At 40.3% G+C, this 18,556-nt stretch overlaps 1 protein-coding gene across 2 annotated transcripts in view; it reads right to left on the reverse strand.

Moving 5' to 3' along the window:
* Nucleotides 1-18,556, reverse strand: part of ACP1 (acid phosphatase 1) — a 350,036-nt gene that overhangs the window by 306,069 nt on the left and 25,411 nt on the right. Inside the window, exons 2-3 of one of the 2 annotated variants that reach the window (XM_044073601.1) lie at nucleotides 4,722-4,795; nucleotides 4,300-4,413 (exon numbers count right to left, since the gene is read on the reverse strand). In XM_044073601.1, coding sequence (XP_043929536.1) covers nucleotides 4,300-4,413; nucleotides 4,722-4,795 — 188 coding nt within the window. Of the gene's footprint in view, nucleotides 1-4,299; nucleotides 4,414-4,476; nucleotides 4,591-4,721; nucleotides 4,796-18,556 lie in introns of both variants that reach the window. The other variant, XM_044073597.1, reaches the window with a different exon arrangement.

Consider the following 18,556-nt stretch of genomic DNA (forward strand, 5'->3'; position numbering starts at 1 on the left):
TGTATCAAGTGATACTGCTGGCAACAGAGCCAGAAAATAATATAGGAGTGTTGATCACACTTCTAAAATCAAGGAGGTCATGCTTCCACTACTTCAATCCCTAGTCTGATCAAATTCTGAGTAGTGTGTGCAACTCTAGAGGCCATTCAAGAGTGTATGCGAACAAACAGGACTAGGACAAGAAACTAACAGATGCAGCTCGTCTCATTTCAGACCTTTACAGAGAGGGAAAATGATACAGGTGCACAAGACAATGTGAAGGTATTTTCCTGAAAAGGAAGGAAAAACAGCCATAGCAAGTTACCACTAAGCCTTTCAATAAAGCGTGTCAATAAAAACACTACATTTACGTTTTTGCCCCCCTGCACCCCCCATAACCCCCTTACTTTAATATTCGCCCTCCGAGACCGCACTACAGTGGGGGAAAAGGGAATTTTCCCTTATCTGCACCATAGTACGGCCTCGGCAATAGACATACTTACGCGAAACTGCTTCTTTGGTGAAAAGCACTTTCGCATAAGTATGCTCGCTCTTAATGGATTCAGACGTTTGATCATTCGATCAAATGTCCTAGATCTATATATATTAAAAAAATGTATTCTTTTTTGATTGGATTAGTCCCACTAAGCTAGTGATCCCTTTTCATGGGAGACCAGAGGTGGCATTTATACTATAAGGGGAAATTTGGCCAGGGCATCAGGAACTTCCTATTTATTTCAATATCTGCTATGGATTCTTTTACATTCACCTGAGCTACCACCAACTCAAGTACATGGGACCTTGACTTAACATCTCATCTGAAGGATGACACACTCAGGAGTGCACAGCACATATATAAAGCACTCAACTACCAGTGTAATACTGCAGTTCTTAACTTCTCCAAAGCTAGTTTCACAGCCACTGGATGTACACCAAACAGTGCCTTTTTTTTTTTTTTTTAAATGAAATAAGCAGCACCACAGTTAATGCGTGCAAGCTTCTGAAACTGAGTTCAAAGCTTTACATAAAAAATGAAGTACGACGACAGTAGTTTATAGGTTCTTTCTAAGCTTACCGTTACGAAGACCAAGAAGAGCGATCTCATTTACACTAGCATAATAAGTCGACATCTAGAAAAGGCCTTTGATACAATTAACTGGAAATACTATCCTAAGAAAGGATTTCCAGAAGAGTTTATCATAATGCAAGACATCTATGGAGAATCCACAGCATTTACAGTGATTGGGTCTTTCATATCAAACAGCTTGGATATTATAAAGGAACTAAACAAGGATGGATACTTTTTCACTTCTTTTTGCACTTGTTAATAAACAGTTTGTTAGAAATAACAAAAATATTGAAAGATTTAAAGTTAATGAATCATACACCTTGAGTTTTTGACAATGATATTCTTATATTGAGGATATAAACAAATCTTTAAATTCTACAAAGTACTTTGAAGAAATTTCCAAAATTAATTTAACAATAAACTACTGAAGGTGAAAAAGTTTGTTGGTGGAAGTGCACTGCTTCAAGGGACTCCAGCATGTGCCTTACACAGACCGACTAAAGTCCCTATCACTATTCTCTGTATCATTTAGACTTCTTAGAAAAGACTTGTGCCTGGCTTAAAGAGCAATCTCTGACCCAAACCTAATGAATTTGCTTCACATCTGAAAATCAAATGGGACTAGAGCTACCCATTCCAGGGACCTAAATATGGCCTGCGACTTGAACAGGATGTGCTGGTGGGACAGACTTGTCTCCTAGCGACTGCCGTGTCTTTGGAATAGGGTGCCAACTCATGTGAATCAGAGCATCTCTACTATGCTGTTCAAAAGGAACCTGGAAGAGTGGATGGGGCACTGTGAATTCATACCACGGATAGTGCCCACAACCCCCCTAGACATAGACAGTCATTACTAAAGAAAATCCTGGGTATTGACTAGAGTATCTATAGTATTACAATGGGGTGAAACGGCTAGGCTTGAAATGACCTCCAGGTCCATAGTCTAGTAACTTCCTACGATCCTTAATACACAAGGGCAACCTATTCCACAAATGGGGAATACAACAGATTGGTACTGCCAAGCCCTTTGTTGAGGCTTATGTTTAAGTTTAGGTCTCTATGCAGAGTTTTTGATTTGCCACTGGTTCTGCTTAGATGTGGTTAAACAGTGCTGGGTCATGGAAGGCTAAGCATAGGTCGCCCCCCCAGGAGCCTAAGTGACACCAAGTAGAAGGACAGGAGTTTTAATCTATCAAAACAGCAAAGGGCACTGTAACCAAAGATGTTTTTTATTTTAGGAAATGTTGAGGTCCCTCATTTTGATTTAGGTGCTTAGCAAGGCATATGCCAGAGGGGAAATGCATTCAATGATGAACCTAATAAACGAGGATCACAGTGGGACATTAAGGATTAAAATGAAGGATAAAGTTGTACAACTTAGGATTTCCTATGCACCACAAAAAAAATGGTGGTCATAGGAGAGTCTGAAGTCAAAGTGCTTCACAAACACCAAGATAAGCAGCTGTTTTCACCATTTTAACATTTGTGTTTCACAGACACAAGCAACTGGAAAATGCAAAACAGAAATTAAGTATGAACAAGCAGGAAAACAAGAATGTCACTTGTAGAACTTGATGGTAAATTAAGCATGGCCTTAGAAAGGCAAGCCATCCTTTGCAACATACTGCCAAAGGAAGATAAATACACAGAGAAAGCTACAGATGCCATGGCAACATGATGCCAGACGCACATCTAACAGCTGGAAAGATTACAGGAATGCATACTTATTCCAATTCGCATTCTGTGTCTATACTCCATTTAAAAACAAGCCCTGGCTAAAGAAAAGCAAAAGGAGGGTCAGACAATGAGAAAAAGCTTTCTAGCTGAAGGTCCTTAAATTATGACAACTTAATATTTCGGGATAGTCCCTTCACCTCTGAGCCAAGAAAATACGTGGCTCATAAATCTGTGAACAAATGTTTTGTTATGCAAGCTCTACACAAACTAATACATTCAAGCAAGCAAACTAGATACAACACTGTCTGATAGTGACCACTTTGCAATTATGGCATCTTAACAACTTTTGTATCATTTCTTTTCTTAATGCTATTTTTGCAGCTGTCTGTATGCTCTGACTGCAGATACTTCGATATGGATCAGTATTTTAAAATTATTTTTATTATTTGATAAATCAAATAGATGAAAGCAGTCCAGAGACTCTTTTCAGCCATGACCCAGGCCAGACAGATAAACACATGCACAAAAATTATAATAATAATAAGCTCAGCTTAAAGGATTTTTACAAGAATTAGTGAGAAAACTCCATTCAAGACAAGTACTTGCACTTAATCTGAACCACTCAGCTGTACAGCTCATGCATAGTTAAAGCATCAGTATGCTCAAATACATAAATCAGAAGGAAGTCAAATGACTAGTTCACCTATAAAGCCAGTAAACTTAGCCAATGCACTAGTTTTGATCCTTCTAAAAACTAGAAGTAGGACTAGAGAACAACAATTAATTTACACACGTGGAATCTGCTAATCATTTATACTTCCACATAAATTGGTAGTACATATTTGATAACCAGGAAAGTAAACTGGTCCAAGGACCACTTTTAAGTACAACCTAAGCCTCAATAGCCATTACTCAAAAGTTTTACAATTTCTTTACATCAACAGAGTATACAAAGCAAAACTTGTATAACAGATGAATGCAAGCATGTAAACAAAATTCAGGTAGAGCATACACTGATGAGAACTATATCAGGGCTGTACAAATTAATGGAAAATAAAAGAATGCACACTGATGTGCAAAAGTAATTAATGGAAAATAAAAGAATGCACACTGATGTGCAAAAGTTCAAGACATGGGTATTACAAAAGTAATAAATACAAACCACAATTACAACTTTACAATGTCTGGAAAAAAATCTACTAAAACTGCTAAACATCTTAAATTCATCAATATGGCTCATAAGCTTATCAATGTTTTAGTTTAATTCGATATAAACATCAAACCAAAGACCAGCCAAACTCAACAATTATAACATTTTTAACTCTTCCCATCAGGAGTGGTCCACACTGAAGTCACTTCTGTAAGATGACAACCAAAACTGGAAACGCACAATCACATCTACATGTATGAAAAAGTGGGACCAAAATTCTTAAAAAAATAAAATAAATAAAAATCAATTTTACGTCACCTCACTCACAAACGTCTTGGTTCTTTCAACTATTAAACATACAGCTAACTGAAAAACAATGCATAAGTACAGTGTATTTACTTTAAAACAAAAAAGTGCTGTCTACCTGTCTTGCCTTATGGGCTGTTTCAATGTCATGCTTTCTTAAACAGCTCTGAGCACGAGCATCAGCGAAGCGCCCCACATTCCAGTCAGAAACAGCTGCACTGTCTATGACCCACTGCAACAAAAAAGACAATTCACAAAACTAAACATTTAAAAATGAAAACATAAGGTACAGTACCTGCCTAGCAATATGGCTCATGGTAATGCCGTGCTTTCTCATACAGGCCTGACCCCGGTAATCCGGAGAGCTTCCTATTTCATAAGTGGATGTTGCTGCACTGTCTATCCTCCACTAGATGAGAAAGACATAAATTGTTGCATTTCCTTCTCAAACGGAACAGATCAAATATTTAATAGCTGGTTACATTTTATTCTGTATATCATTTAAAATGGTTCGAATTAGAGCAGAAAAAACAGACTTACCTGGTCAACAACACCACGTTCTGTTGCAAGCTTCCTGAAAACTGCTTCAGCAATTGGTGATCGACATATGTTACCTGCAAATACAATATGAAATAGTATTGTCATTTTAAACCAAAAATTAAATTTTTTTCACACTGTATAGCAGCAACACTGGTGAGAAAACTCAGAAAAAGCAGCAGGAAAAAAAAAGACTCAAGTTCAAGATAAACAGGAAAAAAGCCATATGGGGAAAATTGAGTCAAAAGATGATCTGTGAATTATTAAACAGTATGCACAACTTGCTCACCAAGTTGACAGAAGCAACACTTTGACTGACAGTACTCAATGCACCCAAAAACAATCTGTGCAGAATACTAATGTATGCCATATATTCCCAGAGCATGCCGAGTTCTGTGCTGATACTACAGCAATAGAGGAAAGGAGGGCGTTACACAAGACCAGCAGGGCACACAGTACCTCCTACAAAGCACAGCATTCCAACCTCTATACTTTATAAAAACAGAACAGTGTAACTTTACAGCTCGAAAGACAAAATTACTTCAGCTAAAACACACAAAACTGCAGCTTATACAGCGTACAAGGACACAAGACTATATGATGCCAGATAGCAGTAAGTACTAAAGGCAGGGAGCAGAGCTGAGAGGACAGAAAATTACCTCAGAGAGGACACACAGCATCGCAACTAGTGTAAATTAAGGGGACTCGAGACTGTACTGTGTCAGAAATCACTAAACAAGAAAAGGGAAAGAGCACAGCACAAGAAGCACACAATAGGCTTTGGTGAGAGTACACTGTTATGCTATGGGTCTCAGCAAAGTGGCACTGTCTATTCGCTTTAATAATGGCAAGCACTTCGGAGTTGCACTGTTACACTCAGGCTGCATACCAGAGTAGCATTGTGTACCCTGTGCAGGGTTGGTGTTTGTAGGCAAAAAGTCTTTCAATTGAAACCAGTGCTGCATGATACAACACTTAATTGTGGATTTAGCTGTGGCTATACACAGTGTGCACAGTTGCTAAAGCTGGTATACAGGAGTACAGTAACAACTAAATTCATTCCTGCACCACTGCTAGTGATCTCCTATCCAGAGGAAACTTCACTACCTTTACCATTAAGGGCGGCAATCTGCTAAACATTTTGATGGTTCGCTAACCCCAAGCAGATAGTCTAAAACTATTTGGGTGTGATGCGATAGTTGCTCCCTTGCAAAACGATACCACTACAGCCCATCACAACAGATCAGGGACATGTCCACATGACAGCATTTTAAGTCATTAACACATGCTGGGAGTCAGTCATTGAAGTGACACTCCTGACTGCTGGCAGACAGCTCACAAATCAAATAAAATGTACACATGCACGGCTTTTCAACTGGACTAGTAAAGCAGCTTTTTAACTCTACAACTCATTAATTCATTTGTTTAACAGGGGGAGTGGGGTGGAATAAGGTCTTTAATGGCCACACCACAAGCCAGAAAGCAAACTGCAATTATTGGATGCTTCAGATTTATCATCATAATTAAGTTACATTTAACAAAAGTACTGTATGTGGTGTTATCTTTAAAGTACTGCAGGCATGAATGAAACAAGGCAGCCCACACAACTAGTTCTGCATGAGTGTAGTAGCAAACTGATCAATCAGTACTGAAAAGCGTTAGGGGTTGGCATAATGGTTAGGGTGTTTACATCACAGACTAGAGGTAAAGGTTTGATTCTCACCAAGGGAAACTGCCTAGCACCTAACCATGTATGAACCAAGTGTGAATGAGTTACCGTGACTGACCAGAGTAAACAGGTTTCCCTTGAATATGTGCAAGAAACCATGGTCTGATGGAATATAAATATATATGTTTTTTTATTTTAGTTGTGGCAGCAGTTATCTTGCTTGCAGTTTTATATGGGGTAACCTCCCCCTATCTCTACAGCACTCTAATATAGTGTTTTCCTTATTCTGAAATTAGCACCCCAAGTTTTCTGCAAGCACATCTGCTACTCTCCATGCCGGAGGGAAATTTACTTACTGATAACATGTCACATTTAGATTTCAACTTCAAAATTTTAAACTTCAGTTTTGTTACATAATTAACATTTACAGTTATCAACCTTAAGACCAATCCAATTTTTAGTTGGGCCTGTAAGCTTTTGTCTGGCAGGTAGTGAAAAAGATTAAGGCTGTGAGCTGTTTAAAAGCTTCTTTTAGTTCAGCATTTGTATTGTTTAGAGCAAACAGTATATGAAGCTGGGACCAATGAAGCAAAATTCTGTGACCAGAATACATACAGGACTCACCCAGAAAAAAATGGAAAAACATAGAAGTGTCCTTAGGATTATAGGAGATTACCAAGCTATCGACCCGGAGGTCATTTTTAAGCTGAGCTGTTTCATCCCAATGTAATACCATAGAAATGCTAGTCAGTACCTAAGACTGCATTTAGTGATGACGACTGCCCATGTCCAGGAGGGTTGTGGGCTCTGTCCCCAGTAAAAATTTACAGTGCCCTATCCACTTGTCCAGGTTTCTCTTGAACAGTGTCATAGAGTGCTGTGTTTCACATGAATTCCTGTGCCTGTTCCAAAGACACAGCAGTCACTGGGCGATATAAATCTGTCCCTCCAGCATGTCCTGTTTAAGTCGCAGGCCATATTTAGGACCCCGGAATGGGTAGCCCTAGTCCCATTTGATTTACAGATATGCAGCAAGTTAATTAGGTTTGGGTCTTGGAATGCTCTGTAGGCCAGGCATAAGTCTCCCCTAAAAAGTCTATATGATATGGACTATAGTCAGTCTGTGTAAGGCACATGTTGGAGCCCTTTGATCCTCTTTTTTAGAAATCTCTTTGGTATCTCTATTTCCTGCAAGTGCTTAGTACGGTATATGCCAGATGGGGTGTTCTACTCAATTATGGGCTGGATAAGTGCCAAAATATAGGGGGTTATAACTTCTTTTGCTCTCAAGGTGATGCCTTTACTAATAAGGTGTGCTATGTAGAAAGCATTCCTTACTACAGTAGACATATGGTGGTCAAAGTTAAGGTCGCAGTCAACTTCTGATCCCAGGTCCCTTACTACTTCATGGGTACTTGAATATTGTTGTTGATTTGATTGTGTGAGGGGACATTGTGCCAAAGGGAACGATGATGCATTTCTTTGCATTTGGTTTGAAACTGTAACTAATACACCAGTTGTTGGTCTGTGAGAGACCCTTCTGGAGTATACTGACATCATTTGGGGATTCAGTGACTGCACCTAGCTTGCAGTTGTCTGCAAATGTGGTTAACCACAACCCCTTATTTTTGACAACTGTAGGGGGCCTAGCACTGACCCCTGTGGCACCTCACTGGTAACAAATCTACTGGTTGAGGTGGAGTCACCCACTTTGATAGTGTGTCTGGTTTGTGACCCAATTGGCAACCCATCTTACAACGAAGGGGTTTACATTCAGTTTGCCAAGTTATCAGTAATGCCTGAATGTGGGATTGTGTCGAAAGCCTTTGCCAGATCAAGGTATGCCGTGTGCACAGATTTGCCCTTGTCAATGGCCTGGTCACATTTTCAAAGAAATCCATCAGATTTAATAGGCAGGATCTGCCCTTCCTGAAGCTGAATTGGGTAGGATCCAGGGTTTGGAGGTCACCTGTGTCTTATGAGGTCCATAATGATATGTTGCATGGACTTGCAGATTAGGCTGGTTAGGCTTATAGGTTTGTAATTCCCCAGGTCTGTTGCTAGGCCACCTTTGTGGAGGGAAATAACTGTTGCTGTTCTCCATTACACAAGAACAAAGCCTGAGGTTAGGCTATGATTGAAAAGGGTACTTGGTGGTGATGCTAGTTCATGTTTTAGCCCGTTTAGAAAGCAGCCTGGTATGTCATCTGGTCCCATAGAGGCTGTGTTTTTTGCTTTGGACTAGGCTTTGAAGACCTGCTCTTTAAGTATGTAGGGGGTGGGGGAAGCTTTCTTTTAAGTTAGGAGGGGATAGGGAGTGAAATTTTCACCAGACCTATCCACTAGCAGGCTTGCTATCTCTGCGGGGTCGGTGTATATGAAACCATTGGCCACTAGTTCTGCACATGCTTGGGTCCTACCCTTTAGGTTACATGCATAGCTGTAAAAGGCCTTATGGTTATCCTTGGCTGTAATTGCTAAGTTTCACTCAAAGGAGCCCTTGGAGGATTTGTCAGGTTGTCTTATTTTTCTGTTGAGGCTTAGAAGGTTCTTTTCCATTGTTGAGGCCTTGCTTTTGTTTTCTTGGACAGCAACTTTTTGCATTTATTGTAAAGTTTGTTGATGCTGGATGCCCACCCTGGCAGCTTGTTTTTACTTGGGGCTCTGGCTGATTATTTCTGGTATGGCTGAGTTTGTACACTAATGCAAGTGATTAAACAGGGTTTTAGTGTAAACTTTAGTGTAGTTACCACTTCCAACTTGGAGGGGGGCTTGGAATGCAGTTATACCTTCACCTAGGAGGACATGGTTTTCCCTGGTGAAGTTTTTTTAGTCTGATTTCACCCTTTGTGAGTTCTGTTGTTAGTGCCAGCTCGAAGGTAACTGATTTGTGGTCCGATTTAACTAATTAGGGTCAGACAGTTGCGGCAGTGCATCTGTTTGAGATGTTGGTGAAGATCAGATCCAGAATGTTTGTTCCCCTTGTCGGGGTATGGACAATTTGTTCCAGGGCGTTTGAATTAACAAAGTTAAAGAACTTTTGCGCTAGTGAGTTAGGGCTAGCATAGGTTTCCCAGTTGATGGTGGGATAATGAAAATCTCCCACAACCAGTGTGTTTGGTAAAATTTGGATTGTCTCCAGTTTGTTTAAGTATGCTTTGTGGGCATTGTGACCCATGGAGGGGGATCTATAACTGGCTATGACTTGGATGGGGTCCTTCCCCATCATAACCAGGATCTGGAGTAACTCCATGGAGTTGTCCAGTCTAACTAGACGGAAGGTGAATTTATCTGTATTGTAGATTGAAACACTGCCTCCTTTGGTTTTCACACATTCATTTTGCGTTCTAAAGAAGTGGAAGGCATTGTAGACTTGTAAGGCTGGAGTATTCTCTGAGACCTTGAACCAGGTTTCTGTGACTGCACTGACGTCTGTATCTTCTATTGATAGAAGTGCTTCCAGGGAGTGCAGTTTTTGGTTTAAGCTCCTAGCATTTAGCAACATGACCCTTGTGTTTGTTCTGATTGGTTCATTTTACATCAGTAATGTTTTCGAGACCTTACCTAAAAAAGGCACTGTTAGGGAGGCAAGAGCCTTTGCCAGCAGCCAAAAGCCTAGAGGTGCCACCTGAAACCGTCTCTGGCAAAGCAGCGAGGTTTGTCGACCATGGCTTCCCAAGCTGATAGAATTGGATCCCCTTTGAATGACACAAAAAACTGGACCAGTAAGTTTTTTTTTGTTTATATTGTGGCATCATTCTAGGTGAGGGTAGTATGCTGCTCAAGGCTAGGGACATACCTGCCTGGGATACATATTCTGAGAGCTCAACCATGTGTCTGCTCATATAGTCCAGTGAGGTATGTCTCGGGTCATTCACACCAACATATGAACTATGACTGACAGATGTTTTGATTTAAATAATTAACCAGAAAGGTACATCTCGCACCACTTTTTATATGTATACGAGGAGTCAACAAATAGTGATGCATTAGGAATGTAAACGTACAGCAGTGCAAAAATATATATGTAAACCAAATGTTTAATAATAAAGTAGAGCAGGTTTAGCACTGTCGTCTGCAGCAAAATACTGGACTTCATCAGAACTAAATGTTCAACTCCACTTACCACACTAATTAAATGATCATATAATTAAATGATCATATAATCAATGAACTAACATGCGAATCTTGAAGAGACAATATTACCATTTTTTTTAAAACATCTTAAAATGACAGCTGATAAATACAGAATAAAAATCATCAATGCCAGTCTATCAAACATAAACTTTCCATATATGTTTGATAGACTGGCATTCTTCTGTAAACATATTTTATAAGTACATGCCTGGATAAATATGTATCAATAAAATAGAAATATATTATTGTATTCACCAGTAAATACCACATCAGAGATGCAAGGAGATAGCTGTCCCCAGGATTAAGTTAGAGGACTGACTTCACTTCCTTTTTATTTGTGAAAATGAAAAATAAATACTTAAATGTTACAGTGTTAAGCAACAATAAACCGTCCAAAACTTCATATGTTAATTCTTCTGTGAAGGGACTGAAGAAACAAACTGAAATGAGCTCAGTCACTTGAGTAACTCAACCTTAGTTTGTAATAGCTTTTGTCCACCAACTGGACTTCATCATATTAACTTTTTCAATAACAGCTTTAATCCATAGCCTAATGTATACATAAAAAGAAATAAAGGATCATGAATCTTGATTGGCATTCTCATACATAGTAATGAGTCTAGCATACAACAAAAAGCTAGCCTCATGGAACACAAGTCATCTTTTACAATCCAAACTAAAATAAGAAACAGAGAGTACTAATAAAACAAAGTCCAATAAACTGAAGTGCAGAACTAGTACGCGACTCCTAGTCTGTCTCCAGACTCCCTTTGGAAATGACAAGTTGATCTGAAAGTGCTGATCATAAATTAAAGCTGATTTGTTCCAATGAATACGCCCGTTTGAAATTTGTTTCTTCAGTACCTTCATAGAAGAGGAATTAAAATTTCAAGTTTTGGACAGCTTATTACTGTCGCATCTCTGTTGTGGTTTTTGCACTTGTTCATCCTGTGACTTACTTTTTGTAATGCACAGGATACATACATAGATTTTCTTTTGATACTATTTTTATTATATAATTCACCAATTTTAAAATCTTGGAGTAAAAGTAACATCTAAATTGCCAATAAAGCCCAAGTTATACGTTATGATTTGGCAGCCAGCATTTTGAGTGTAAGAACAATAGAAACTGACTCGTTTAGTTCGGGGGGGGGGGGGTAGTGACAACAGTATTTCTCTTTATTCTAATCTGTTTTCCCAACTGCCACCGAAGTGGACAAATTTTTGTTCAGCCTCTTTTGTACCATCCCAAAAAATAAAAATATCATCTAGGTGTCTTACAATCCAAACTAACCCTTTCTATTATACCAAATTTGAATTCCTTGTTCTAACATTCTAGTATATGTTTATATAAAGCATTATTTATTTTCCCCTTACTGATATAGCAGTGCTTATAGATTCTTTTCCTAAACACTGTCCTGGTTTTATTCATGTAAAAATCAGAACATGAACTGCATTTAGTGATATAAATGACCCTTGGTTCTACAGTTCTGTGGGAACAAAAGGTTGGTCCTATTGAAATTATCCAGTATACTTAGGGACACAGATGGACATTGGTCTCATCTTCGATAACCACATCGCCACAACAGTCAGGAAATCTTTCTATGTGGCACACCTCATCACTAAAGGCTTTTCATCCAGAAAAAAGGCTGTCATTGTCCCACTGTACTCATCCCTCATTAGACCCATTATAGAGTATAATGCCCCATTTGGTATGTACCTCACAAGACATTTGCAACAGCTGGAAAGGCCACAGAAATATCTCACTAAAAGAATCACAGGCCTAAAGCAGATGCCATATGCTGACAGTCTAAAAAAACTCCAGCTTTACTCTGTGGCATATCGTCTACTCAGAGGCAATCTCTGTTTAACATACAAGGCCATGTCAAACCCTGAGCTGTTGGACATGCTCCACTTAAAGAAATCGCAATCCCTCAGAGCCACACGCTCCAGGGATCTAAACCTTGTCATCACAATGAACAAAACATGCTGGAGGGATAGGTTCCTGACCCAGAGGCTCCCCATACTCTGGAAAAGATTGCCCATACATGTCAAGCACATCACTGCTGCTTAGAGGTGAAGTTCTTGACATTTTTCCAGCACATAGTACCTATCATAATCCTCCATATTAGTTGATCTGATGAGGTCAGTTTTCATTCGTTCCTCAGTTATTAGGTTTGGATGTGACTCACCACGTTGCTGCAGCTAGTGGCCACCAAAAAGCTCTCATGCTCCTCCCTACCCATAAATTCACCAACCCCTAATATACCTCAGGTCTTGTTTGCTGGTAGACATAAAGTAAGAAATGTTAATGTAATATTCCTGACAGAAGAAGCTGTTATCTGGAGGTCAGCATAAGGCACAGTGGTGCCCTTATAATTTCTCGTTCTCCCAGAAGTCCATTATGAAAAAAGATAGGGGTTGGTGGGTAGGGAGTTAAGGAAGAATAAAAATGGACAACACCAATGGAATGTTATGTTAAGTACATAACTTCTTTATGTGATGTTAATTTTCATTTATTCATTCCTCAACTATTGGGATGGAGTCCCTAGCTACCTGAAATCCAGGGTGGACTCTAAGGAAGGATATTCCTGAGCATGGTTGTACCAAAGGTTTCTCTTCCCCTTGAGACCAGATCTAGTAATAAAGGTATGAGGATTAGCCCAGGTTGCAGCTGCACATATGTCGTCCATGGAATGCCTAGATAAAAATAATGAAGAAGTTGCTGTGGATCCAGTTGAGTGTTCTCTTAAAAGTTTTGGTAATGATACCCAATTTATTGTAGACAAAGGGTATACTGTTGGTAAGCCACCTTGCCAAAGTTACCTTTGAAAATGATTTACCTATTTTGGAATCCGCAAAGGAGAGAAATAATTGATCAGATTTTCTAACTTTTGTTTTATGTAAGCAGAAATGGAATTGTCTATGAACATAGAGCAGGTGCAGCATGTACTCTCCATTGTTTGCAAATTTTGGAAAGAAGACAGGCAGATTAATGGACTGATTGACGTTGGATTCTGACACCACATTAGGAAGGAAGGAAAGAAGAAGGAGTGGTTAGTAAAAATCAAGCACTGTCCTCTAAACCTCCCTACTTGAAGTTCAGAAATTCTTCTCGTTGAGGTAAAAGATAGTTTTCCAGGTCAGGAATTTAAATTCACATTTTGGTGGTTCAATGGGGTAATGACTTGAGGCCTGTAGTACTAAATTCAAGTCCTATTGTGGATTAGGGTCTTTATAAAGTGACCTTAACAGAAGAATGCCTCTGAAGGAGGCCTTACAATGCTTAGATGAAGTAAGGGAAGAATTCTCAAATCCAGTATGGAATTTAGAGGTCGCTGCCAACCAAACTCTAATGGTTGAGGAACTAGCTCCTTATTTGAAAATTGTCAAAAACTCCAACACTTTGTAGAGGGTCTGAAAATGGGTCAGTGTTTCCAATGTACCCAAAAAACAAATCTCTTTTATTTACGTCTGTAAAGTTTCCTCATAGAAGCTTTATGGGAAGATAAAAGTATTGATGGATGGGGGATGAAAGCATAGATTGTCTAGCTATTAGTGGAAGTGAAAAAAATATTGCTTTCAGCTTTGGGTTCAAGATATCCAGGTGAACCATGTTTGTCTAGTGAGACAGAAGGTCTCGAATCTAATCCAGAATCCAAGGTGAGTAAAGTAGATGAGACCAAAGAAAGGGGAACCAAATCTGTCGAGGCCAGTAAGGTGCGACGAGGATGACTTTGAAATTTGGGGATCAAGGGAGTCTGGGGATAAGCATAGAGGAGACGGGTTGCCAGTCATGGAGCAAAGCGTCCCTCAGTGATTCCTCCAGAGGGGGGGATCAGAGCAAAGAAGCTGCTGCGGTTGTTGTTTAGGGGAGAAGCAAAAAGACTGCAGCAAGGCTAACCCCACTGATGGAAAGTCATTTCTGTCACTTTCATGTTGAGAGACCACTTGTGAGGTAGTAGAATGGATCTGCTCAATTTGTCTGCTATAACATTGGACTTCCCGGGGATGTGCATTGCTGTCATAACTCATTTGGATGAGATTGTCAATTGCCACACTCTGAGGGCTTCTCAATACAAGGGGTAAGACCTAGTTCCCCCTTGTTTGTTGACATATTGTCTGTTGAATCACAGTTGTCCAGAAAGGGAGAGAGTCTTGGAAGGCCTGCAACACTAAGAGCACTGCTCTCATTTCCAGGACATTGATATGCATGTTGACCTCTTCAGTGGGCCAAGTGCCTTGGACTGTTTTCCCCAGGAAGTACCCCCCCACACACACACACACCCAGTCTGGGTTGAGTCCATGGTCACTGTGGTCTTGGGTTGAGGGAGAATGAAAAGATGGCCCTATAGAACCTGATCTGATTGAATCCACCACCAAAGGTATTTCTTGCATGCCTGAGTGATTCTTATTTGGGATGAAATTCATTGAAGAATTGACCATTGTGTTGCTAGCACCCATTGTTCATTTTTATGTGACAGATTATAATCTATCGAGTACATCCTGTCATCCTTTCCCAAAATGGGCTGAACCATGATCATCTGAAACTTTGTATGTCAAACTGATTTGTTGAGGTTGTCAAGTTCCAAAATTAGCTCCAGTCCCCCATTTCCTTTGGGCACTAAAAATAATCTTAGAATCTGGAACATAATCATCTAATCTGGTGGGACCTCTTGGGTTGCTCTGTTTTTTTTTTTTTTTTTTATCTAGCAGCTTTTGTATTTCTAGTACTGCTGTTTTCCTGCAGTTGGGTGTAACGTTGGGAAACTTGTTTGAGGATGGAGGTGGTGGGAAAAGGGAATTGTATTACCTCTGGAAATGATCCTCTGCACCCATGTATCTTTTGTGATTTCTGACAGGGATAAATGACCCTTGATTGCCTCCAGACAGGGACAATCGGGCCTCATTTCAGGAACGCTGATAGGGTCCGTCAGTCAGAGAGAGAATCTCTAGACCCTTGGTTTTGCTGGCCATCTGTACTGCATGGGTGGCATTTTCCATTTGAGTTCAGCCATCTGCCTCTGGGGGAACTGTCTACATCTGAATCTTGGAAAGAACCCAGAGATTTGATTTTTTAACCACATTTTTCACCCTCCTCTTTGGTTCCAAGAGAAAGTCCTATGAGGAGTCAAATCTTTTCATCTTTTTCGCACCTAGAGGCTGTGTGTCCTTCGCTTTGGAGCCAAATAAGGGGGTTACGTTAAAGGGGGCATTGAAGAAAGAGGACTTGAAGGGCTCTGTAAAGTCACACAAGTGCATCCAGGCCTGCCTCCTAATGGAAATGCCTGAACCTGCTGTATTTGAGGTACCCTTAGCTGCATGAGAGATGAACCTCATGGGTGAGTTTGAAATGGATTGTAGGCTCGCCAACTGTGAGACCAGAAAAACCAGAGTCTCACCAGTAGAGGTCCCTGAAAGAGATTTTGACAGTTATCAAATTTCTTTGTAGTCTAGTGAAATGTGGCAGGTAGTTTAGTGATCTAAGAGCGAAAGTTGCTGAAGCTTAGATGTGCTTCCCAAATCTGTCCAAAGCCATAGACTGTGTTAGGATATGGACAGTGGAACTCTGTTCTACAAGTTCCTTCTTAGAGGCCACTGCCATGACCATAGCATCCACAAGTATCCCTTTTCTCCAAAACTCCCTTCCTGCTGGTGGTGCCAGAATCCGATCTGGTCTCTTGGGAATAGGTTCAACCAAGTCAGGCTCATTTCACTTCTGCGTAGAGATCAAATCAATGAGCTCATCAGTGGGTGGAGTTACCCAGGAAGTAGACAGGCCAGATCAAATGCCTCCAGGAATACCTGTCCCTCTGGAGAAGGATTGTCTGAAGACCAACCACTCCTTTGTTTAAGGATTTGTAGGATGTCTCCAAATTACATGTCTTCGGGTGGTGATCTTTGGGATCTTTCCACTTCAGTGATTGAATTTAAAGTGCCTCCTTTTGCAGTTTCCCTTCCGAGGTGGTACTTTGGTATGCTCCAGAAAAGTATCAGAACAGATGGTGATACCCTGCTGGGTACCCTAGAGAGTTTGGGCTGGCTGTCCCAGTAGAGTTGAATGTTGAGGCTCAAGGCTCAGAGACACATGAGATCCTGAAGGGAGAGATGGGGGGGAGGGAGAAAAAATTCTGTTTACCACCTTGAAAGCAGAATGGTCCGGAGAGAAGGAAGCCGACAGAGCTCGGAAGCCATATTTCCACTCCATCAGCTCTGTCTGGCCCAAGAGCATTCCATCTGAGGTTGGACATGAGCTGCCAGTGTAAAGGCTGCAAAGGACAGAGCCTGCTCAGACAACTTCGGAGTAGACTGCAACACCTCAAATCCAGCAAGGATGCTACAAGCTCCAAGAGTCAGCCGGCTCTGAACTTGGAGCTGGAGAGAAATTCTTGGAGCTAAGGATAAAAATATCCTCTGATCTGACCGAGACGGCTTCGGCAAATTCTGATCCAGGGGCTCTGAAATGGACTTTCTGACTGGAGAAGGAGCCGATAGTGAAGGAATAGAGCAAATCAAGGCCCCTTTGTCTGAAGGGGTAGGAGCTGGGAGAACACCCATCTGTTTCTATGGCGAGATAAATCTCATTGTCCTGTCCACATTGGCTTCGGACAGACTCCTGGAAGAACAAGAGGAGGCTAAAGGAGATTTTGAATGCTGTCTTTCTATAAATGGGGATGTGATTCTAGATGGCACTGGATCAATGATTGGTGAATAATGAGTCCTTGGAAGAAGCTTTGGATAAGACTTATTTGGATCCAAAGAAGATTTTGTAGATTCCAAAACTGGCTTCAAGACAGAAGTCTTTGGATCCAACTTTTTTGCTTCCTTTTTAGGAGGTTCTGTTGATGGTTTAGAAGATTTTTTGAAGTCTCCTTGGGTGTAGTTTTTTGGGGGGGTTGAGTCCCAGTAATTGCTTTCAAGAAAGCAGAAGGCCATAAATCTTTTAAGATCAATTTGTTTTTACAATCCAAGATAGCTTGCAGGTTAAAATTCTTACAGATAGAGCACTCTATGTTCAAGTGGTCTTGGCCCAAGCAATACAGAGACAAATTATATGTGTCTGAAAGGGGAAGCTTAGGACCACAGTTTTGGCATTTTTACATCCTGAAGGGCCTTTTTCAGAATATTTTTTTAATTCTTTAGAGAGAAAAATTGAAGGGTAAAAATATATTGGAACACCAACAATGGTATGTATAAGCACTACACTGAGTGTACCAAAAATGTAAGAATGGGAAAAATATAACTTTGAGATAAGAAAAATTCACTTGTCTGAAAATAAGCTCAAGAGCTCAGATGACCACGTCTGTTTCGCGAAAGAGGCAAATGCTATCTGGGTATGTTAGGGTTTGGTGCATTATGGGTAGGTAGGACCTCTGGAGCTTTTTGGTGTCAACACACTATAGTAACGGCCGATTCAGGTCCGGGGGTACTCTGCACGTCATTGCTGTTTAGAGGTGACGTTCTTGACGTGATTCTTCCAACATATGGCATCATTTCCTGGCAGAAAAGACTGTCTCTAGCCCTTAGTCCAAATTCTGTCTTAAACTTATCCCACTTTCACCTTTCCCGCTCTAGTTGTTTGCTCCCAATGAGTTGTTCTACCACATTACATCTTGTTTCAACTATACTAAACATACTGGACACACTTGTACTTAAGAACGTCAGAGTAAAACTATCCCTGCCCATGGGCAACTAACAGCCTAGAACTGTTATTACTTCAAAAAAAAAAAAAAAAAGAAAAAGCTGTACCAAGTACAGTTAAATGTCAGAGGTCCACACCTTCCCTTAAATCTGTAATGAAAGCAATTGTAAAATTAGAGGTAGCCCTTAACTTAGGAAGAAGAATCCTGCATAAAATTGTCTGCTGATTCTCAGGAAACTGACTGCTTGCTACATATTCTAGTCTGACTTGTTTTCCAAATATATAAAACATTCATAAATGAAGACTACTTAATATATGGAAAGAAGCTTTTGCCTTTCCATTGCATAAAGGTGGAAGGGCTGTTGGGATTTAACCAACTTCATCATAAAC

The sequence above is a fragment of the Protopterus annectens genome, chromosome 1.part1 (assembly GCF_019279795.1).
Source record: "Protopterus annectens isolate FY-2018-M chromosome 1.part1, PAN1.0, whole genome shotgun sequence".
NCBI classification, from domain to species: Eukaryota; Metazoa; Chordata; order Ceratodontiformes; family Protopteridae; genus Protopterus; species Protopterus annectens.